Source organism: Lepidochelys kempii, chromosome 6 (assembly GCF_965140265.1).
Source record: "Lepidochelys kempii isolate rLepKem1 chromosome 6, rLepKem1.hap2, whole genome shotgun sequence".
Classification (NCBI taxonomy): Eukaryota; Metazoa; Chordata; order Testudines; family Cheloniidae; genus Lepidochelys; species Lepidochelys kempii.
Window position 1 is genome coordinate 52900338 of NC_133261.1, and position 23663 is coordinate 52924000.

General features: G+C 41.8%; 1 protein-coding gene across 7 annotated transcripts in view; it reads right to left on the reverse strand.

Moving 5' to 3' along the window:
• SLC1A2 (solute carrier family 1 member 2) overlaps nucleotides 1–23663 on the reverse strand; it is a 119606-nt gene that overhangs the window by 25261 nt on the left and 70682 nt on the right. For all 7 annotated transcript variants that reach the window (XR_012159391.1, XM_073347976.1, XM_073347974.1 and 4 more), the window contains 6 exons: nucleotides 21971–22123; nucleotides 21024–21274; nucleotides 16456–16624; nucleotides 13442–13568; nucleotides 7032–7265; nucleotides 2431–2625 (listed from right to left, as the gene is read on the reverse strand). Coding sequence is in view for 6 of the 7 variants with exons in the window: in XM_073347976.1 (XP_073204077.1) it covers nucleotides 2431–2625; nucleotides 7032–7265; nucleotides 13442–13568; nucleotides 16456–16624; nucleotides 21024–21274; nucleotides 21971–22123 (1129 nt within the window). In the remaining variant the exon portion in view is untranslated. The remainder of the gene's footprint in view (nucleotides 1–2430; nucleotides 2626–7031; nucleotides 7266–13441; nucleotides 13569–16455; nucleotides 16625–21023; nucleotides 21275–21970; nucleotides 22124–23663) is intronic.

A 23663-nucleotide genomic window follows, 5' to 3' on the forward strand; every position in this document is an offset into this window, starting at 1 on the left:
AGCTAAGACGAAGGTGGGTGGATTAGAGACACAAGGAAAAGGCAAACTTGGCAGCATTCATGTGTGGTTTGAATTATTATGATTCAAAATGTCAAGCTTGGTGCATCTGTCATATTTTCCATTGTAAATGAATTCAGCAGCAACAGTCATAACTTTACCATTCTCTTTTTTTAGTCACAGGATCAAATATGACTTTAAATTGGGTTACAGTAAAACATGCCAAAATTATACTAACCTAATTTAAATGTGCGTATTCCTTTTAGCTTCCAGATATTTCAACGTAGTTCTATATGTACTGATTTGACATAATAGGGATATATCTACTGTACTCGGGGTTAACGAAAGCACACTGAGGTAGAATTTAAGATCTACAGTCTCCAGTCTATTTTGCTGTAATGGTAGCTCAGGGGTGTCAAACTCATTTCATGTGACAGGACTGATCTGATACCCTGCCACTTGGAACAGTCAGCAAAAGTTATTAATATAGAAATAGATAAATATAAACCCTGTTGGTAGTTACTTACATCCCCCCTTAGACTTATCTGAAGTTTCCTTTTCTTTGACTTGCCTGGTTGGGGTACCTATTCTCCAGCTGGCAGGTAAGCTGTCTTCAGTGCCACTTCCCCTCACCCAGACATGTTCCAGCTTCTACCAGACTTGTACCCCTCTAGTGCCTCTTGAACATGACCAAGTGGTTCTACACCTGCACGTGAGATTTTGCTGGATTGCTGTGCCAGAGTCTGGACTATGGGGATATGAACTGAAGAGCACACAAGCGTTTTCCTCTCCAACTCCCCTGAGTGGACCCTGCTGGAGCACACTAAATGTCCCTTAGTGAGCATTGATGTAGTCCGGGTGGGGAGGACTGAATTAGGCCAGGCAGACCCAATTAACCAATTAAGTGGCAGACAGGAGAGAGATTTAGGCTAGGAGGCAGCCACTAATTGGAATCTAGCTCACCTGTGAGGGAACAGATGGGGCTTACATAAAGCCAAGAGACTGGCAACAAAAAGGAGGCTGTGGGGTGAAGAGTGGTGGTCTCTCTTCTTGAGAAAAAGAGGGTGAGGAATCCCAATAGGACCTAGTAGACCCTAGGAGAGAGGGACTTGACTAGTATGGGTGGAAGCAGAGTAGGAAGTAGTCCTAGGGCAAGAGCAGTAATGTTAGGGAAGCTGCAGACCTTGACTGCTTGGTAAAGAGCCCTGGGCTGGAACCCAGAGTACAGGATAGGCCTGGGTTCCCTTACCAACTAATCCTGCCAGAGTGGTATTGCCAGGGACAGTGAATTAGCAGACTGTTACAGGGGTAAGGCAGTGGATGTGAGGATTGTTGAATGCTATTTGTCTAGAGGTACCTAGAAAGTATCATACCCCGGAAGGGAAAACCACTTAGTGTCCTGTCCAGGAGGCTGAATCACAAAGGGGAAGCAGCAGCTCCTGGAGCAACAGAAGGGCTGCAGACAGAGAGTGAGGGAGTGCAGCTGCTGGAAAGGGGTGTTAGCTGAGCAGAACTAATCCCCAGAACAGCCTGGAGGAGGAGCTGTCAAGTGATGAGTAAAGTACCCTGTGACTCCTAGCCTTGCCTCTAGGAACTCAAGGGCTACATCAGTATTTGTGCCACAGCAACACTCATTGTAAATGTCGGCTGGGGAGGCATATATGGCCCTCTTCCCCGTAATCAAAGGGGCTGCCCAGAGCCAAACTGGCCCTAGGACAAGTTTAAAAGTGCATAAGGGCTGCTCTCATGTCTACTGGCAGATCCCAAGAAATCCCTCTGCTCATCTGGACTATGCCAGAATACATTACACAGCAGCCATCTCTCTTTGTCACCATTGCCCACTCACAGTCTGAAAATGCCTTGCACCAAGGCCATTATTTTTATTATTAACTGGCAAAATGAGAGGAAATAACACAAGCTAACCATATGCATATGGATACTTTTTATGGGAAAGTCTTTTTCTATTAGTACTCAGATGGACTTTCTAAATAATTAATGTCCTGTACCTACCTTGGAGCATCCCGCTACATTTAATTAAGTTTATTATTATGTTGGACAGACAAGACCATTGCCTTGCTCCTCGTGTTGTCATTTACTCCTGTGCAAAATGAGTTTAAAATGTTACTAACCCAGAAGTCACAAATGATGACACACAGTGCAAGGCAGTGGAGAATCTCTTTGGGAAGTCTTATGGCCTGTGTTAATACAGGAAGTCAGATTAGAGGATCACAATGGTCCATTCTGGTCTTAGAATCCATGAATTGAGGCCATAGCTATTTAACGGTCTTATCCATTCAATACCACTGTGAGAAGTCAAAGTCCATACATTTCACTGTATAAGAATCCATAGGCATTCAGAAGCCATCACTGCATCTTCATACTATACAGCCTTCTAAATCAAAGACCCAGTTTGCAGAAACATATAGAACCCACCTCACAGTGACTATCTGCCCACCATCCAACACAATTCCATTCATCTGTGCTATGAAGATGGCAGCAACTGCTTCATACAGGGCCGTCCCATCCATGTTAATTGTTGCTCCAACAGGCAGGACAAATCTTGTTACACGCTTATCAATACCCAAGTTTTCTTCAAGACAACGGAAAGTGACAGGTAATGTACCAGCACTGAAAAAATGAGCAAAGACAGGGTTACGTGGTACACAATATTCTTGCATGATGGTCATAGCAAAATTGCAATAGTTCTGGTCTTGTTCCATTTCCTTTCTCAAGTCCAATACATGCATTAAAGAACGTGCAACCAAATAGAAGTTACTGAATTCTATAGAAAAGACAAGCACAGCGCTTAATACGAGATTTTTAGTACCTAGAAAGCTGGCAACATTACATATTTCCCTTCCTTTGCCAAATTTTGGTTTTTTCAATCCTCCTGTGGCCATAAACCTTTTTTCAATCAAGACATACTTCAGTATTAACTGGAGGTCAGATTCTGGGTCACACAGGGGCTAGCTGGACTTTCTACCCAATGTATGAATTATTTCTTGGATTTTTTTTCAAAGCACAGAGCCAAATGGTTTTTTGCAATGGGAATTAAAACCAATATTGAAGAGTCAAATTCTGCATCTCTTCAGTTGAGGAGGTGTTCTTTGCAGAGGAACCAGTGGCCTGTGTACTCCTCGTTCACAGAGCTTGGGGGACAGCAAGGTTGGCATTGAGGAACAGGTGCTTGTGTGGATCTACCCTGCCACCCCTCTGTAGGGGGCAGAGCAGGCTATTTCACCCATTAGGCCTGAGTATCCTCAGCAGAGTAGTTCCATAACCACTCTTTCTGTCTAGTGAGTTGAGATTCCTTCCTCTGCTGCCTAAGTGTGCTTAGCTCAGCTGAAGGATCTGCCTCTAGATTAATGAATCCAATTCAATTACATATATTGATGTAATTTTCATTTTCAGTGTTTGACTCTGATCCAACCTTCACTAAATGAACTTGGTTACATCCTGACCAGAGTCAACTCTGAAAATGAACACTGTTCTGGGGAAATTCCTGTAGAGCAGTTGCTCAATATAAAGATAGGTGAAACATGTCTGTACCAACTCATTTGCATACCCCCAGATGAGCTAATGGAAATTTCTCAAAGGTCATCCTGATTACTGTACCAATACTAGTTTTGGTCTGACAAGAATGTTTACTATTGCTTATAGTGAGCAGAACAAAGGGCTGAATTCACTAAAGTATACTGCAATAAATCCTTACTGCATATTGCATATACTGCCTTGCAACTTCAGTTTTTAACATTCAGTACTTAGTCCCCACAGTGACTCTCTGAAGTACAAAAATATAGATATCTCCATTTTACAGAAGGATAAAATGAGAAACCAAAAGATTAAGTGACTTCTTCAATATCACAGATGGAGTAAGAGTCTGAGGTCAATTTGGTTCTTGTATTCCTGGCTCACGGTCCTGTGCTTATAATGCCACCCTGCTCTTCTCACTTGCTGAGGGTTTTTTAAAAAGAGATCCATGAACCTGGTAAATAGGTTCAGCCAACTCTGTTCCGGCACCCATGTGGTTTAGTTATAACATGCAATGTTTTTTACCACAGCCAATCAAATATTCATTCTGTGATGTGACACAACTAGAGTATATATAAAAAATCAGAATAATCTCACTTCAAGATGGGAAATGTAAGGCATGTTCCCCCATGAGCTGCTTTAGTAGTCCATGTATAAGACTGCATGTATGGAGATGGCTGAATGTATAAAGGAGTACTCCCTGTTTTTTCACTCTGCTATGCTGTGCTGGCTTCCATGACAAAGGGATTTCCATATCTTACTCCTTAGAAAGGGAAAAACAGTTCTCTGACACACCATTGAAGTTCAGTTAAATAAGCTTCATTTTCTCCTCCATGAGTCACTTTTCACAACTTGGAGCAGAGATGAAAGTGTGTACATAGTAGTGGCCTACCTAGGGCTGCTGTAATTGACTCCTCCTGGTTTTGCCATTTACACTGAGGTGTTGCTTTGTCATTTGGAGGACAAGCAAGCCTTTTTCCCCTTAATTTTACTCTCTTTTTTAGCATAGATGAATTCCGTGCTCATGAATGGTGCCAGATTGACTGCCCCGGGGCTGGAAGTGATTTTTATCATCTCTGGAAGAAAGTGCAGGGTAGGTAGAAGCAGTACAGGATTCCCCATCTTGTCCTAACAATCTTAATCATGGTATGAGGAAGTGTTTGATTGTCCAAGAGTTTTGGCTTCTCAGTGAGGACCCCAAACAAGAGTGCCAGCTGCAATACTGTGATGTGATGTGGACACTTGTCTATAAGAATTTGGACTGAGAACTACTGAATCATTTCACACAGGCTCTGAATAGCTGTCAGATGTTAAAGACTTTCAATCACTGCTGACCCAGGTTATATGTGAACCAATGGGTGAGATCTGGCTGTAACACAGATTATTTTTCCTGTGGAAAATTGTGATTGTTTTGGTGATAAAACAAAACATTTTGGACATAACACAACAATTTTCAGCCAAAAACTTTTGGTTGAAAACTGAACATTTTGATTCAGAAATGCTGCCTGAGTGCCACATGGCTCCCAGGCCAGATATCTCCCATGATCCACCACAATCTCCTGTCTTGTTGAGCCATTGCAGTGCATCATAGAAGTCACCGGCTATGGTGCATCATGGGAGATGCAGTCTGGCTCTGGGGAAATAGGGACAAGACTTTATTTTAGTCAAACCCAATTTTCCATTGAAAACCAATGATCCCTAGCAAAAAGCACCATATCTTATTACCGGTTCCTGAGTCATCCAGTGTCCTACTCCCTTTCCATTTACTGATTCACAGATCTGTGCTCGATGAAGGACTAAACAATTCAGATCCTTATCCAAAGCCCTTTAGCCTGCCAAACATGGCCAAAAGACACAGAAAAATAGAATTTTCAATGAGATTTTGAGTATCTCCTTCCTTCTGATTGGGCAAAATTTAGTTCCCAGTCCTAATTTGCAGAGAGCTCATGGGATACCTGTTGTGTCCTTTTTGGTAGCGAAGAGCTGGGAGCTGAGTTCTTAAAAATATAAATAGAACTTTTACGTCAAAATGCACAGACAAACTCTGGTTCTCTAGGTCTCAGACTAACTAAACGGCTTGTGCTATTCAATATCATCACTCAAGGTATTCCTAAATTCCAATCTGGAGGAAGCAGGCATGGGTGGAACTGCTGGTGAGAGTGCAGGACCTTCATCTACCTCTTGTGTTCCCTACTTGTAACCTAGCATTGCAACTTCATTTAGAAGCAGCAATGTGAATATTGTGACAAATGTGAGACCTTGAAAACGTGGAAAATTCAAAATATTTCTATATTGAGATGTACCATAAGCTATGAGCAAAGGGATTACTCATAAATGTGTGTCTATATTTACCTTCATGAGATGGGGATTGTATGCTAGCTCCAAGGAGAAGGGTTACTGTGCCAGCCCAGGGAACTAAAATCAGCAGGGGTAACCACTGCAGATCCTGGGACAGATAAACAGCTCCAGAGAAGTACCACCTCTGGGGCAAATTGCACATACTGGTTCAGACCCAGTTCAAAAGGTGTGGCAGACAAAGTAAGGGCTTTTGGAACAAAGGGTCAGCCTGAACTGGCTGGGGGAGCCTCACTTTGATCCTCAAACTTTCATGAAACTGTAACCAAGAGGCAAAAGCCCTGCTGGAAGAGTGGGAAGCAGTGGAACCTGCCAGGGTCTTCGTGTGGAAGATGGGTAACACCTGGTAAGCTTAGCTTGCATGCAAATTGTTTGTTTCAGGATATATTTCTCTAATGCTTTTGCCCTAAAATAAATGTACTTTACTTTGTGAAAGCTGGCTAGTGATTGGTAAACACTGTCATAGCCCCTGAGAGACAGCGGAACTGCAGGTGCTAAACTGAGATCAGAGCTGTTGGGATAGTCTACGTGAATTGCAGGGGAACAGCAAGGCTAAATCCCTGGTCTGGAGAGAGAGGGATGTGGGTATCCACCCACAGACAGGTGCTTCTGGAGGCCTGCAATGTAAAGGGGCATACTTGAGTACACCACAAAGGAGGGCAGAAGTGCAGTTAACCCCAGAACTGTGACAAATATGTAGCCCTGTGACAATTATGGCTCTGTACATTTCCATTTAATAACTAATAACACTCATAGCATTTCATCCACAGATCTTAAAGTGCTTAACCAAGGTGGGTAAGTAACATTATCCCTATTTTACAGGGCAGGAAACTAAAGCACAGATGTTACCTTGTTTGCACAGTGAGTCAGGGGCTACTCAGGGAACAGAAGTCCAGTCCCCTGACATTCAGCCTGGGGCCACTATCCAGCCTCTATGCCACTATCCATACTGCCTCTCTTTAAGTCTAGAGAATGTGAGGTAAAGATTTTTTTTTCAAATAGAAATAAGGTGATCAAAAGCTGTTTACTGATTGGTATTAATGACAAAATAACTTTCTGGTAAAGGTCAGAACAGCAGCTGCATAATGTCTAAATGGCAGCTAATGAGCTGCTAAAATATAAATAAGGTGGCAGTTCACATGGAGTACCTGGAAGCTGTGCCTAGAGCTGTGATCCATGCCTGGAAAATGCCAGCAAGGAATGTGAAGGGGCTTTTCCTTGTTATCACGAAGTACAGTGAAGGCAAGAAGATCCCACCGTGGATGAGAAGGCCCACGATCACTGTTACCATGTACATTCCAAGTTGCCTGGCAACCACTTCTAAGTCCTTAATTGCAATGATTTTCCCGCAAATAAGGCAGGCAATGCCGAAAGGAGAGTACCTAGAAAAAAAAAAAAACAGAACAGATGGAACTGATCCTTGCAGCATGCAGCCATAAAACCTGTGCACAAAAACATGTGGGACTATGGAGAGAGATCCAGGCTTCTAGACTGAACACTTTGAGATGTGAAGAGGACACAGAACTACTGAATGATGGTGGTTCAGTGGCTGTCCTTCATGCCTCTCTTAATATAGTATGAGTAAAGCCTATACAGAGGAACCTGCCATACTACAATACTTTAGGGGCCAAATCCTAAGGTTTTTACTCAATTTCTACTCAATTTTTTTTTACTCACCACCATTGAATTCAATGTATGTTTGCAGATTAAGGCTTTGGCCCTATAGTAATATCCCATAAGCAGGTAGTAACTGTACTATACATGCAAGTGTTTTGGATCTTTACTGAAGAATACTGTATTTTGGTTAAAATACTTAACTATTATGTAGTATTTTTCATCAAGTTCAGGTTTGAAATATTTGTTGAAGATAAATGATCTGACGTATCTAGCCATTTTTGCTGTGAGCCAATCTATTTTATGCTCATTGAATGGTTTCCACAAGCAGTTTTCAATCTATGGATTGTACATTAACTATATGCTTTCGATGGGGGGAGGGATAGCTCAGTGGTTTGAGCACTGGCCTGCTAAACCCAGGGTTGTGAAATCAATCCTTAAGGGGGCCATTTGGGATCTGGGGCAAAAATTGGGGATTGGTCCTGCTTTGAGCAGGGGGTTGGACTAGATGACCTCCTGAGATCCCTTCCAACCCTGATGTTCTATGATTCTATACCTGTGGTGTGTGATTGGTCACCTAAGTTACATGGTATTTCTTCTGCTCCTTGATTTTAAATGAGAATAACACATTTTGGTACTACATAATTTATAAGAACATAAGACTGGCCATACTGGGTCAGACCAAAGGTCCATCTAGCCCAGTATCCTGTCTTCCGCCAGTGGCCAATGCCAGGTGCTTCAGAGGGAATGAACAGAACAGGTAATCACCAAGTGATCCCATCCCCTGTCATCCATTCCCAGCCTCTGTTTGCCAGAAGCTGGAAATGGACAAGAACACCATCCCTGCCCATCCTAGCTAATAGCCATAGATAGGTTTATCTTCCATTAATTTATCTAGTTCTTTATTTAACCCTATTATAGTTTGGGCCTTTACAACATCCTCTGGCAAAGGGTTCCACAGATTGAGTGTGCATTGAGTGTGTTGTTCATTTATTATACTTCTAATAAATGACAAATAATGTGGATGAGGAATGCCTTCATGTCATGTGAATGTGAGTTCAGACAAGGTAACATTTACTCCACCTCAGGGGGATCAGTATAAAGTTTATAAGTCACTTCCATACATTTTTACCCTTGTCAGGAAGGTTTAAGTGGGACATAAATGTTGCATAGGTTTCGGCTGGGCTCCACTGCACAGGGATGAATTTAGTCCACATTGAAAAGCCTTTCCAAAACATTCATGTAAACAGTCACCGTTTGTGAAGATTCAATAAAGGGGATTTAAGAAAATCCTCATCATGTTTGAAGCAAGGAGACATTTTTCATTGTAAAGAATGTTTGCAAATGCTGGTTTGTGGTATTCATCTTGCTCAGCTTCTTTTTATAACATTCCTGCTGTGAGGAAACTGCACTTCTAGAGGAAGAGCAAACAATAAAATGTCCCTCCTGAATAAAATAGGGAGGGGTCTAAGTTTTCAAAAGTGGCTAGTGATTATGGGTGCCTAACTTGAGACGATTTGAAGGGATTTGAGTTTCAGAGGGCAGGTGCAAAGGGCTTTCTGAAAATCATGCTCTTTCAGTTTTCTCAGGTGTCGCACCCAAAAAATGACACCCTACTTTACTAGTCACTTAAAAATTTAGGCGTAATATTTCAAACCATTTCACCAGTTGCTGTGTAGTCTGTTTTTTCTATAAGATTCACCAAGGATAATCCCTGTAGAGGGATATACAGCATCACCACTGTAGTAAGATGTGGCCCTGAAACATAAGCCTTGTATCAGAGGCCCGGAATGAGGCCTGACGCCCCAACTAATGTAATGGTCAAGACTTTGCTAACATAAAGCAAAGTTAAGCTCTGAGCCAGAGGCAGGCCCTGCTCACAGAAGTTGGCAAGAAGGTGGCTGCTAATTGCACATATACAAATCTATAAGGTATAAAGTCCTAAAAGAATGAACGTGTGCCAGGATGGCACCAGAACATTCTGGTACGAACACATTCCACAGAAATAATGAGGAACAGGCTGACCCATCCTAAGGACAGGGTCAAAAGGCTAATATAATGGATAGAGTTGTTTGTTCGAACCAACATGTACCAGGAGAGAGGCAGCACCCTAACACATAGAGGGGTTGTACCTCAATACGTCAGGAGTGATGCGTAACTTGTTTGTACCTGTGTAAAAGAATGCATCCCTGAGTGGATGTCTGGAGTGTCCTGCCACTGACTGAGCTGCGTCCATTGTCAGGAAGCACATATGTACTAGCAGAACCGTAGACATCTGATCCAGGGAGTTAGAGACTGTGTTTCGTTTGGCAATAAACCTGGCTGGGCGCCTTTGTGCCTTATTGGAGTCTGTGGTCATTGGGGGTTCTCTTGAGATCTGCTGTGTCAGCTATCTGCACAGAGCTGGGGTAGCACACAGAGGGAACACACGCATTCAGCCGACTGTTATCAACATTGAACAGAGCAGAGCACCACAATGGTGATGTCTGACAACACTGGTGACTCCGACCACTGATCTGGTGAGTAAGCGAGCTGTCCGCTATAGGACTCGTGATCTAAGATGACAGAAAACCGCGAGCTAGGGAACCCCCTTAACCTCTCCCTGCAAATCCCCACAGAGTTTCAAAAATATAATGGGGAAGAAACATGTAATATAATTTGTAAAGCTAGGGCAGAGACTGTAGCCTTAAAATGTAAAATATTGCAAACTATAACCATGGCTGTTAAATGGTTAAAACAGCATGCCACAAAAAACACTGCATCCTAACTGAGGCACATGTTATTCAAAAACATTTTGTTCAATTGTCAGAGGTCACCGGTGTGGTGCTCTGCTCTGTTCAATGTTGATAACAGTTGGCTGTATGTGTGTGTTCCCTTTGTGTGCTTCCCCAGATATGTGTATATGTGAAATTTGCAGCTGCCTTCTTGCCAATTTCTGTGAGCAGGGCCTGACTCTGGCTCAGAGCTTACCTTTCCTTTATGTTAGCAAAGTCTTGACCATAACTTTAGTTTGGGGCCTCAGGCCTCATTCTGGTCTCTGATACACAACTTATGTTTCAGGGCCTCCTCTAACTACATTCTCCCACTTTTTTTCTTTTTATGAAGAGGAGGTTTACCTATTGTCCCGGAAAAGCATAATGCATGGACTAAAGATAACCCAGTGGGCTATTATGTGGTTACCTTATTTTACCATCCATACACTCATGCCCCACCTGTCTTTTTTAGTCTGCACATTCCCTCATACGACTGATATAGAGATTTTATTATCCAATTATTTTTAGTCCCTTATGGTAGGCCTAGGAATGTTAGGCCCGGGACCATGACTGAGGAATGTAGTATGATGATTGAGCCTTAGAGGCACTCCCAAATAATTAATATATATGAATAATATGGATATGGCGTACATATTTGTAGTGTATATTTGTATAGTATGTATGTGTGCATATGACACCACCTTATAGCCAAGCATAACCGTGTTTTCCAGTCTGGCATTGAACTCTGGCCCTTTTACTTCAGTGACACAGATAGAAACACACTCCTGTTAGGGCATTGCAGTTATCACCAGTATCATCATTAGTAGTAGGCTGAGTGTTTTGAAAAACTGAGATAGGCATTTTTATAGTGTGTTCCACAGTATTATGTATATGAGAAGTAAAAACAGAAATTTGGAGTAGGGACACTACAAATGAGGCCTTTATATATAAATGTCTTGTAATTAGTTACTACCCAGTACTGTGCATTCATGTTATGGGTTACCCTTACTGCTGGCTGTCACCCTCTGGTAAGCTATGCTGGGCAGGAAACAGGAATGGCTAGCTTCTCTGTTCCATGGTTTGCATTGCCCCTTGATACACCAGTAGTTGATGTAGATCCAGTTGTTTTTATGGATGTTGTTTTTCAGAAAGCCTACTGAATGGACAGTAACCAATTTCTCAAATATTGCTGTGTCAGGATTTAGTATTGGTACCCAAACAACCAGATGCCCAACTTTATTTTATGTTCTTATGGCTCATAAGAGTCTCAAATCACTGGAATTGCTCGAGGGCCTGGAGCTTTCTTCACAAAGAAATTTTAAATAGCTGGCATGATGACACCTCTGTATAAAGGAGGAAAGTTTTTATCTTTATGAACACAAAAAGCTGATTCTCGTCTCCTGCAACAATAACTTTAAAAATTCTGGGCCAAGATGAATAAGAGGTACTGCTGGTATCGCTCAGTCTCCCTCCTCTAGGACAGAGGAACGTGCACTTCATCAATGAAAAACTAATGTTGTTCTACTGGTAAGGCTCTAGTTATTACAACTCTGAAACCAACAGAAGCTTTACATTACTGATTAGACCAACATAAGTTTTGCCCTGGGTGTGCTGGCCAGTACTGCTTAAATGGAATATTGGTAAGCCCGGTTTCTTGGAGAATTTGAAGAATTATATTCATTGCTGGTCTATACATTAGAGAGCACCAGATTATAATAAATGCTGCAATCAAAATGTCTTTCCTCGCTAAAGCTACACTGTCGATTTGTGGTGAGGGACCAGACTGAAAAATAGATAGACTGTAGGAAAATGAGCCTGTCATTATCCACCGTCTCACACAGGTAAGCATCATTCTTATATAGTGCCTTCCACCTGAAACCTCAAATCGGTTACATTCCAGGCCCTAATGAATAGCACCCCAATGGGCTTAATTCATTTAAATCACATAGGGAGGCATATTTTAGTGCTGTGACTAAAAGGAAGTCAAACTTCCAGGGGCACCAGGGGGTCATGGAGAGCAGGGAGTCTTGTTGCATATGTTGCAATGGTGTGGTCAGTTCTATTCTTGCACTTCACAGCGGCTGGCAGTCAGTACATAAGGGACATGGGACTAATCCTGACACAAACAAATGCTAACCCAAAGTGGTATGTGAATTAAAGCTGCCAGAAACCCTAGAGTGTTCGCTCCTGGCATTCCCCACCACTGCTAGCCAAGGTATGACATTGTCCTGTGCTGAGTGGGTGAGTGAAGGGGCTTTTTGCTTCCTCTCTCGCTCTGGTTCATTAGTGCAGGACCCACAACGTACCAAAAGCAATAGGTTTTATGCCAAATGCTGTGGAGCATGTTCTGTTCTGAAAGGCTATCTGTAGATGACACAGGCATGCTTGGCACCTGTATATAAACAGTAAATAGCTCTGGGGCAATTCTCAAATAAGTGATACAAAAGGAAAAAAATCCTGCTCAAGAAATGTAAACAAGGCCTCCATCCCAACTGGCTGGAGTCACTCTGTTGCTGGGACGTGGAAGGGAAGTTGTTTTGAATGGGCAGGCCACACACTTTCCTAGCGAGACAACTCAGTTCAGTGCCTCTTATTCTGCTGATTTTATAGAATGCGAACTTTGCATGTGGACTCAGAGGCTATGGGAGGAGACTTTCGTATATTGACGCAAACCATTGGAATCTCATTTTGGTGGAATGCATATTTTGGGCAAGCCAATTTTGCTGTAGAACACTGGAAATAGAGCATGCCTCTTGGCTCCTCTGTAATTATACCTTTGAGCCTACGGTTTATTATTATGCTAGACTCACAGGAGAAGCTTAATGTTATGTTTTGAAGGGATGTTTGTTTTTTACTGTAGTGAACCACTAGAATAAATGTGATATTTTTACACTAGAGCTAAAGGTCTTAAGCTGGTGCCTGCATGTCTTGGAGCCCTGTATGCAGAAAATGACAGCATGCCTGTCATCTTCAGAAATGTTTCAAAATGCACCTTAATTATCACCCCACCCCACACCCAAAAGGAAACAATGTTATTCTAGTGGTGCCGTCTTTGTCATGGTTTAAAGAACCAACCCAGTGAGCCGAAATCTTTAGTTGTATGGATTGCCAATAAAATATAATGTGTCCAGTCTGTGGCAGGATTTGTCTTGTGTGTTTTTTGTATCTTAGAAGTTACGATATTGACTTACCACATGATCATAGTCACTAGTTTCATTACAATCTCATTCAGGATGCTGAAGAAATCCACCATCATTTTGGCTTGCTCTCCCATCTTCCCCATAGCAACGCCAAAAGCAATGAAGAACCCTATCAGGCCTGTCGGAGGAATCAGACCACAGAGAACCACCAGTTAGGACGTATGTTTTTTGGTCTGAGTCTCTGCAGCTATGTCAGAATAAAGTCACCCTGTTAATTCAACCTTCAACCAACTGCACTGTATTTCATAGCTGAAATGCTTTATCTCTTGTTAATGTGATCTTGTGCTAAACTTCCACAATGAAAACCAGGAAGTATTCTTCATTTTCTACTAGCCTATACATTCCAGGGCATAGAGATTGTTTTTTCTTATATTATGTCATAATATAGCACCTAGATTAATCAAATAAAATAATAGTTAATTAATTTACAGTATTTGATTTGATTCAGTTTGAAAGTAGGGGTACTGAGTCTCCATTGCATGGCCCCTTTACACTGCTCTTGTCTGTTCCTTTGGTTGACCGGTCCACCAAAGGAACACTCATAACATAGGCTTCAGTATGCCATACAGACTGCAGAGGCCTCACAGGCCTGGCAAAGGGGTGTGGCCAGACTCCGATTAGCTCTGGCTGCCATAATACCTTCTAGGGGCCATGTCCAGCTTTACCTAAGTTTAGAGCAGCCCTGATGCGGTTCTACCTTGTACAGGGGCCAACCTCAGAATACAGTGAGGTTCAAAGGGAGCATCCCTTCCCCATATCTCAACACACACAATTTTTGTCACTAGTTCAACCAAAAGGAATAATTGGGGTTTTATCTTTCCCTGTCTTAAAATATAGATATACATATTAAGGGACTAATGCTGCTCCAGATGAAATGATCGGGAGTTTTCCCTTTAAATCCAGTGGGAGCAGGAGCAGACCCTATTGTAATATAACAAAGGAAATTGTAACTGTTTTAAAAAAATGGAGGAAACTCTTGGATATTAGAAAACCAAACAGAGAATCAACTGAGTGAATGAGTACGCTAGGGACTATTTGATGATCTATATATGCTGTTTAGGATTAGTGTGCTCTGATGCAAGGCTTTGCTACCTGGGAATTTGCAGGGATCAAGAAAAAGTTCTAAAGCTCAGCAACCCTCAAGAGATTGAGCTGTGAGACATGATGAGAGTTTAGCATTTACCTAGTGTGTGAGCTCAGTTGGGAATTTCCCTTGTCAAAAAGCTAAGTAAGTCCCATTAGGATACAAAAACAGAGGAAGAAAGTGGTTGCAGATGTCAGAAATGACCAACTTGGCTATCTAAAAAAACTTACTCATTACTATGCGGGTGTTGTACTTGAGTATCACGAGTAGAAATAAAGGATGCATGTCTGTGTGTGCTGTAGAGCATGGAGGGATGTGTTGCTGATAAACTCTTAAATAGTCACTGACCAAGTAATTTCCTGGAATCCCAACTGTGGTCAGAAAATGTTAGTAGGGTTTTTTTGGTCCACTTAATGCCAAACTGGCAGTCACATTACTCATAGCACTCAAATTTGTTTGTGTTTGCTCGAATTTGCCCAGCAACTTTAACTCATGCAGCTATGAGGCCAATCCCCCTACATTTTCATTTTTCTTATAACCCCCCCGACATATTATGTCATCATGGGCCAAACTACTGTAGTAATGGTATCATGTAAGCTAGTGTTATTGGACCATTACTATATAAAACGGTAGTAGATTTATTTTCTTCTGCTTCAGCAATGTATTGGCCTTTCGGTCCCTCTTGTTGTTAATAAAAAGAACAGGAGGACTTGTGGCACCTTAGAGACTAACAAATTTATTAGAGCATAAGCTTTCGTGAGCTACACCTCACTTCATCGGATGCATTGTCAGTAGGATACAATTTCCTCCAAAACCTAGTACCAAATCTAATGTATCTCTCATATTATCCCTATTGTCTAGTGAGCCCGGTAGCATTCTGGCTTGGAATGATATGTACACATATATAGTAAGTGTGGATATGTGTTCAAACAGCACACATTTATGGCTGGGTTGTTATCTGGACTATACACAGGGGAGTAAGCAGGAGCAGGAACCTTCCTTAAGCCCTGGCGTGGCTAATAGGACCACGTGTCTCGGTGCATAGGTGCATGTCTGCCCCCTCTTTCTCTCCCACAGATGAGGTAAGCGGGCAGAGATGGGTGGGGAATGAGCAGAAACTTAACTCCATCTCTATTTGCTGGCCAGTACAGCTGAGATGGCATGGGGGAGGTTTGTAATTTAGTGCTTTTAAAGGTTACTCTCCCGTGAACAAAGAGGAAGCAGGGAGGGAATTGTGACTCCGGGAGGAAATTATGACTCAGATGCATGTCAATGTCCAAGGGATTCTCCTCAACTTGTGCAGTTTACAACCCCCCAGACTCCTTGTTTAGGGCTGTCCCTAAAGTTACAACTTAGAACAAAGTGCCCAAGAAAGGGTGCCCAGCAGACTGAAATTCTTTGTCTCCATGAAACAGTTAAAGCCGGGGGACCAGCTGTTCAAGCTTTCCCCGTGCATAGGATATTTTGGGTATTCACAGAGCCTAACACATTAATAGTAACAATGTCTTGATCATTTCTCAGCCTTTCTATATGGTTGAGAATTAGTGATACTTGTGGTGGTTGAATCTGTGATGTGGGCACATGGGCACTAGGAACAGGACTGAGACCATCAGATTTGTATCACTTAGGCCAACAAACAGTCAGCAAGTGGTAGCCACTTTTGGTGATGCACTGCGTAGGCCAAATTTGGGCTCCAGAATGGATCAGACGAACCCGGTTACTCACTGAGTGTCACTGAAAAGCAAGAGCTGGTATGTTATCAATAGAAGTTTCAATAGGAAACAAAAAGAAAAGGAGTACTAGTGGCACCTTAGAGACTAACCAATTTATTTGAGCATAAGCTTTCGTGAGCTACAGCTCACTTAATCGGATGCATTCAGTGGAAAATACAGTCAAACAAATAGGAAACAAGTTTCTTTACCTAAGACATTCATTCCATCTTTAAACTCAAGCCCCTTTTTAATGACCAGCTGGGCTTCTGGTGGTGCTTCAGTCATCGTCTCGTTCATCAGAGCAAAGACAGAGTCAGTGACGTTAGCTGGTTCTTCAGTTTGTGGAGGCACCAACACTTTCTTAGTGACAGTTTGGATCTGAAGAAGTTACAAAATGGGATGAGAATGGAATCACAACTGGATTTAATACATATGGGGGATCAGAGAATAAAATAATACTCCCCTTTCCAAATAACCCCAGGCAGTGCTGTTTTTAGAGGATCAGACTATGCAACCCACCACCTCTAACCCCTCTTCCAAAAATAAGTTAGTTTATAATGCTTCCAAGTTTAATTAAGTCCTGGGATCCTATTCCAAAACAGCAGCATAATGAGGATGGCAAACACCTTCGTCTTAATTGTTAATACTGTGACGGGGCAAGACCAGATGGCTATAGAAAAATAGTCGGAGATAGATCTATTAGCTCCAGGCTAAACAAATCCCTGGTACCAGGATAAGTGAAATGGAAGCTTCTCCAGGTCAATTAAGACACCTGGGGCCAATTAAGAACTTTCCAGAAGGCAGAGAGAAGGCTAGGTTGATTGGGACACCTGAAGCCAATCAGGGGCTGCCTGAAACTAGTTCAAAGCCTCCCAGTCAGTCAGGTAGGTGTGCATGTCAGGAGCTGTGGGAGGAAGTTGTGCTGTTGGAGAGGCTGAGTAATACACACCATATCAGGCACAAGGAAGGAGGCCCTGAGGTAAGGGTGAAGTGGAGCTTGAGGAAGTGAGGGCTGCTGGGAGGGAAGTAGCCCAGGGAATTGTACATGTCATGTTTCTAAAAGGTCAGCTACCGTAGCTGATACTATTAGGGTCCCTGGGCTGGAGCCCGGAGTAGAGGGTGGGCCCGGGCTCCCTCCCCCACCTTTGCCCCCTGATTAATCACTGAGACTGGGAGACAAGAGACTGTGCAAGGAAGGATAACTTCTCCTCACCTCCCTCACTGGCTTATGATGAAAATGGCTCAGTAGACTGTGACCCTTGTCTCTAGAGAAAGAAGGGTTACGTGGAGGGTCACAGTGAGCCTCTAAGGCTAGCGAAATCCGCCAGGAAATGTGGGACCCATGAAGGCAAGGACAGAGCTTTGTCACAATACATAACATCTTACATATAGGCCCTTTCATCCAGAAGGATCAAAAAGTGCTTCAGGCACTGTATTCCGTACAGACGTTTGGAACAGGTGATAGCAGCAATTCTGCCTCAACAATGCTACACAACAAAGACTTTTACCCAGAGGGGTACCTCCGATCTAAGGTACCATGGTAGTTTGGTTCAAAAACATGTTCTGATATTTCTAACACATCTCCACCCATCATGTGGCTGGTTCCTTTCTAGATTGGTTCAAAGTTCCTATCTAGGAGAGTTCAAATAAAACTAGTATACATAGAGACCCTCCTGGCATGGTAATTAATGACTCTGAGAGCTGGACTGCAGAAGAAATATCTAACCTGCCACACACCTGTTGCTAGCACCACAGTGGATAATCCAAAACATCTTACCACGGCAACCTGGAAAAGCATCTGCTATTTCTATATGTAGAGATAGTAGGATCTCATTAATGATAGCACTCAGAAAAAACATTGCTACATAACAGCTGGATAAGTTACGGTGAAATTAAATTATTAGGGATATAGATGCCCAGATTCAAAGCCTTAACATCTTATTTTACCCCTGTTTAAAAATGTGCCTCCTCTAAATATAGAAAATAAAAATATTCAGCTAGAAAAGTACACTGACAACGTGTGAGACACTCTTCAGCAACCCTGAAGCCAGCGGACATTTTTTATCTGATTTCATTTTTATCTTGGTAATTTTATTGTCCTGTGATTTTTATGTGAGATAGATGTAATGTCAAATCAGAAATAAATAGGGGGATTCTGAGCACTCACAACTCCCACTGGAGTCAATGAAAGCTGAAGGTCCCCAGCACTTCCCAGGATCAGACCCATAATTACTGGTGCAGGTTCAGATAAGCATCTTGAAAGTAAAAAATGCTTATCTGGACGTTAGTCATCATTCTAGAGCACACATTTAAGTGAGATGTTGTAACGCTTTTTAGAGGTACATAAACTCACAAACTAAGCATGGGTGGGTAGGGAAATAATGGGTTTCATTACAGGAAAATGAGGTTCACAAATTGAACTGTTTTTAAACCCAAAAAATAATAATTCAAGAAGTTCACAAAAGTCCCAAACTCAACCAGATTCAACTCTACAACCAAGCTGTACTTTCCATGCAACCTGAGAGCCTTTACTGTCATCTACCTGGCAGCAAGGGAAACTGTCTCTCTCCCTGGTGGATCATTACAATTCAGTGCTACTGCCATTAACATTACAAATTCATTTTAAATACCTGGTTGGAGCTCTGCAAAAAGACTTCTTGCATCCAAGGCCACCAGGACATGTTGAATGGCCACTAAGCTATTCCCAATAACCATAGGAAGGGAAAGCAGCTTTTGACACCACCCAAACTAGGTGAGGAGGGGAAAGGACCCCAACGTCCCCGGTAACCAAGAGAGAAAACAGGTAGAGGCCAACTCCAAAAGCTGGTATGTGAGGGGCTACAGCTGAATAGTAAAAGAGGTGTGGCTTTATGGCAGAAGCTTTGGTGGAGGCTAGTTTGGAATTTGTTCAGATAAAATACGGGAACACTAAAAAGCTCATTTAGGCCCCCATCCAAAGCCCTTTGAAGTCACTGGGAGTCTGTCCATTGACTTTGGTAGGCTTTGGACTGGGCCCATATGGGGCAATGTTAAAAAAGGGTCAGAGTGATAGCTGAGTCATAGGTGGCAAGATGAACTGTGCACACTAGCCATTAACACTATGCCGACTGAACAAGTCCAAGAAAAAAAAGTGTTGGATATTAGCAGCTTAATTCACCCTCACTCTTTCCAACTCATTCCCTGTTCCTACCTATGGATATTTGATCCATTTCCTACAGATCAAGGGCTGAATTCTCTTCCTCTCTATGATACAAGTAGGAGCAAAGAGGGAAAAACAGAACCCCACTTATTTTATGAGGACACTTCTCAATTTTCAAACAAAACATTGTGGTTTTTAGCCAGCCACGATTTGGCCACATGACTTCTATCTCCATGATGATTTGGGAATATTCTGAACATGCTCTTTTTAAACGCCAAGGACTCTGTGTTTTTATGTGAGAGTATGGGGAAGAAATAAAGCTCTCTGGGTCCTTTTGGCAGCTTAAGTCTGCCCCGTCTGTGTTCTCACTTTACTCCTCGCCCAATCCTCCCACCTGTAGCCACAGCTCCAGTTAACATTCTATTTCAAGTAGTACCATTTAGGAACATCTAATAATGGGTTTGGCAACAAATCTTGTTTGGTTCAACAAAAATAGACTGCATGATTGCCAAACAATTTAACTTTAGGAAAAAGCATCTCACACACAAGAAAGCTGCTGACAGAGGAACTGGGAAGCATATGTTCTTTGTAAGCATTTCTTTTATCTCTTACCAACACTGTGTTAATTTAATGCTGGTGAAAAGTGATTAGAGACTGAAGTATTTAACTCCAGAATAGGCAACAGCAGTATAAATCTCCTCCCTTCCTAGCCACTGCCCCCACAAGATGCCTTACAGCTGACATTGTGGAGCCCTCTATAGGCAGTTCAGCCATTTGTCTCCATTATCCATATAGATCTTGGTCTCCAGACAGACAATGAACTTGCGGTATGGGACAGTGGGTTTTGTGATGTGGACACCTGATCACTGGGAACTGGCCTGAAACCACCAATACATTTCACAGAGGGCATTGGACAACACTTAGCACCCGGACTGAATTCAAATTCAACCAGCAGCTGAGAGGTGAAATGTTCCATGACTCAACCATCCAGAACCCAGCATCTTTCTAGAGCAGGGGTAGGCCACCTATGGCATGCCTCCGCCAGCTGATTTTCAGTGGCACTCACACTTCCTGGGTCCTGGCCACCAGACTGGGGGGCTCTGCATTTTAATTTAATTTTATATGAAGCGTCTTAAACATTTTAAAAACCTTATTTACTTTACATACAACAATAGTTTAGTTATATATTATGGACTTATACAAAGAGACCTTCTAAAAACATTAAAATGCATTACTGGCACATGAAACCTTAAATTAGAGTGAATAAATGAAGACTCGGCACACCACTTCTGAAAGGATGCTGACCCCTGTTCTAGAGCATTAAATATTGTACATGAAGAATGAGGTGATTTTAAAAGATTACTTACTAGTGAACTGAAAAGACCTTTTTCAAAGAATTGATTCAAATAAAAGTGCTCAAGAACTGAAATCAGGAACAAAATTACGACATAGTAAAAGAAAATAGTTATAAACTATTTCCCTTCCTAATTTACCTGCCCAAAACTATAGTTCTGTATTCTCCCCATCAGTAATTTAATGCCTTTCACGAGGTGAAAGACAGAACTCTGAACACATATCTTGGAATGTAAAAAGGTCTTCGCATTTAAAAAGAATGTTGTGAGGAATAGGAATATTTACCTGCTGGAAGCATGCTTGGACTAGATTTTCAGGGAACAGGTTCCGGATGAGATCCAAGAAAGCATCCAAACTGGATACTTCATCATTTTTCTTTCCTTCTCCCAGCTGCTTCTTGAGTTTGGGATTTCCTGGGTGAATGGCTAAAACCAGAATCACCCCTAGCACAGCAGCAATGATAGTAGTAGACATGTAGTAGACCATGGCTCTTGTGCCCAGTCGGCCACTAGCTTTAGCATCCAAACCTGACAGTCCTGTGTTTAAAGAAATATGCAGTGGGACTAGTTATTATACAATTCATCAAATTATCACAAACCATCTGGAGACTCTGCCTATAGTTATTTCCATTTTAGTAACTATCTTGAGATGTTTTTTCTCCCTTAGGAATTCTTCACAATGTAGATGGTGCCATGAAGAACTTCCAATTTTTCTCCCATCTGAACAACACGTGTTTAAAGCTCCTGCTACCTGTGGAGAAATGGCTAAGACTGAATTCAACTGAATCCTTAATTGAGGGGTGTTATTGAGAAACACTAATCATGTTCATTAGGGCAAAGCAAACCTTGTAGTGATATCCTTTTGCCATTTATTTCCTGGAAGCTGGCCATTTCAAGGATGAGACACAGCTTTGAGCAATCCGTGCTGTCCAAACCTGTGCTACCATTCATACCCACATCCTTAAGTGGAATTTGTAAGACAGTATATTAGGGAAATGGTGACATTCAAGAGAGTATCACATGCTTATTTGGATACAAATTGGTTAGCAGCATCAACTACTGAAATCAATGAAGTTACACCAGAAACTGACTTCACCCATGAAATATGAATCAGCTATTATTAATTGCAAAAGACTCACTGCATCACATAATTATTCTTCCCTTCTCACTAAAGATGAACTATGTAATGTCTTTAGCTAGCATTTTAAAGTATTTATTGCTAATAGATCTCACCTGTGATTAAACTGGATATAATTAAAGGTAGGATCAACATTTTTAACATCCTCATAAGGATATCTCCTGGGAAGGCTATTAACATGATGATGTCAGGATCAATAGGAGTTGCCAGACGAAGAAGACCCCCACACAATGCACCCATTATGACACCTGAAAGGAGAATTAAAAAGGAAGGGTGGAGAAAGGAATCAGAGTCATAGAAGTGTAGCACTGGAAGGGACCTCAGGAGGTCTAGTCCAGTCCCCTGCACTCAAGGAAGGACTACGTAAATAAGGAGGCCATTCGTGACAGGTGTACATCTAACTGTTCTTAAAAACCTCCAGTGACACAGATTCCAGAATCTCCTGAAGCAATTTGTTCCAGTGCTTACCTAACCTGACAGGAAGTTTTTCCTAATGTTCAACCTAAACCTCCCTTGATGAAATTTAAGCCCATTGCTTCTTGTCTTATTCTCAGAGTTTAACTAGAACAATTTTTCACCCTCCTCCTTGTAACAATCTTTTATGTACTTGAAAATTGTTACCATGTTGCCCCTCAGTCTTCTCTTTTCCAGACTAAACAAATCCTTTTTTTGTTTTTCAATCTTTTCTCATAGGTCAGGTTTTCTAGACTTTATCATTTTTGTTGCTCTCCTCTGGACTTTCTCCAATTTGTCCACATCTTTCCTGAAACACAGTGCCCAGAACTGGACTCAATACTCCAGTTGAGGCCTTATCAGCATGGAGTACAGTGGAAACTTGAATCTTTATTCAACATACAGAAGAACAATCTTGAAGAAAAATGGTTTCAGAATGATCCTACTACATTCTGTCCAGTGTTATCTTTCATCTGACAATCCCACAGTAATTTGCAAATATTAATTAAGCCACAATGCCCTGAGAGGAAGGTAAGTCTAGTTAGTATAATCACTGTGCAGGTGGCTGAACTGAGGCACAGAGAGGTGAAGTGAATTATTCAAGACTATACCAGCAGCCAAAGCCAAATACAGTCAGTAGAAGAGCCAGAAATAGAACCCATCAGTCCTGAATACCACTCCTCTGCTTTCACCACTAGAACAGCGCCATTTCAAAACTCCAGTGGTATTACTTTGTCTTACCAAGCATACATTTTGCTTTGAGCTCTCTTCTTACAGAAGAATTGGCAAACAATATCACAGCTCAGCGAGAGATCTGATGGGAAAACTAGCAAGACTTTGTGATGAATATACATTCTACATTTTGTTACCAATATATTTAATATTAACGTTGAGTTCTCTGAATGGATTGCTATTAGTATCCAGTTCACAGACACACAACAGAGCAGAAAAGACCTAACAGATTACCCCCTATCAGGATTGCAATACAAACAGTGCATCTATTCCAATCTGAAATTACTAAGGCAATGGGGCTGCCACTATTCCCCTTCAGAAACTATTCCGTAATCCTGCACATGTCACTGTTAGATAACTTTTTTCAATATACAGCCTAAACCTTTGATTGCTGAATTTCTCCCATTGTTCTTAGTCTCACTATCTTAGATCATCCTAAACAATTCCTTTGATTAGTTTTTACTATTATTTATTTGTATTGCAATACTATCTTGGAGCCCTAGTCAGGGACCAGCACCCCATTGTTCTAGGTGCTATGTAAACAGAACAAAACAGTCCCTGCCCCAAATAGCTTACAATTTAAATACAGTGTTTACATTTTAA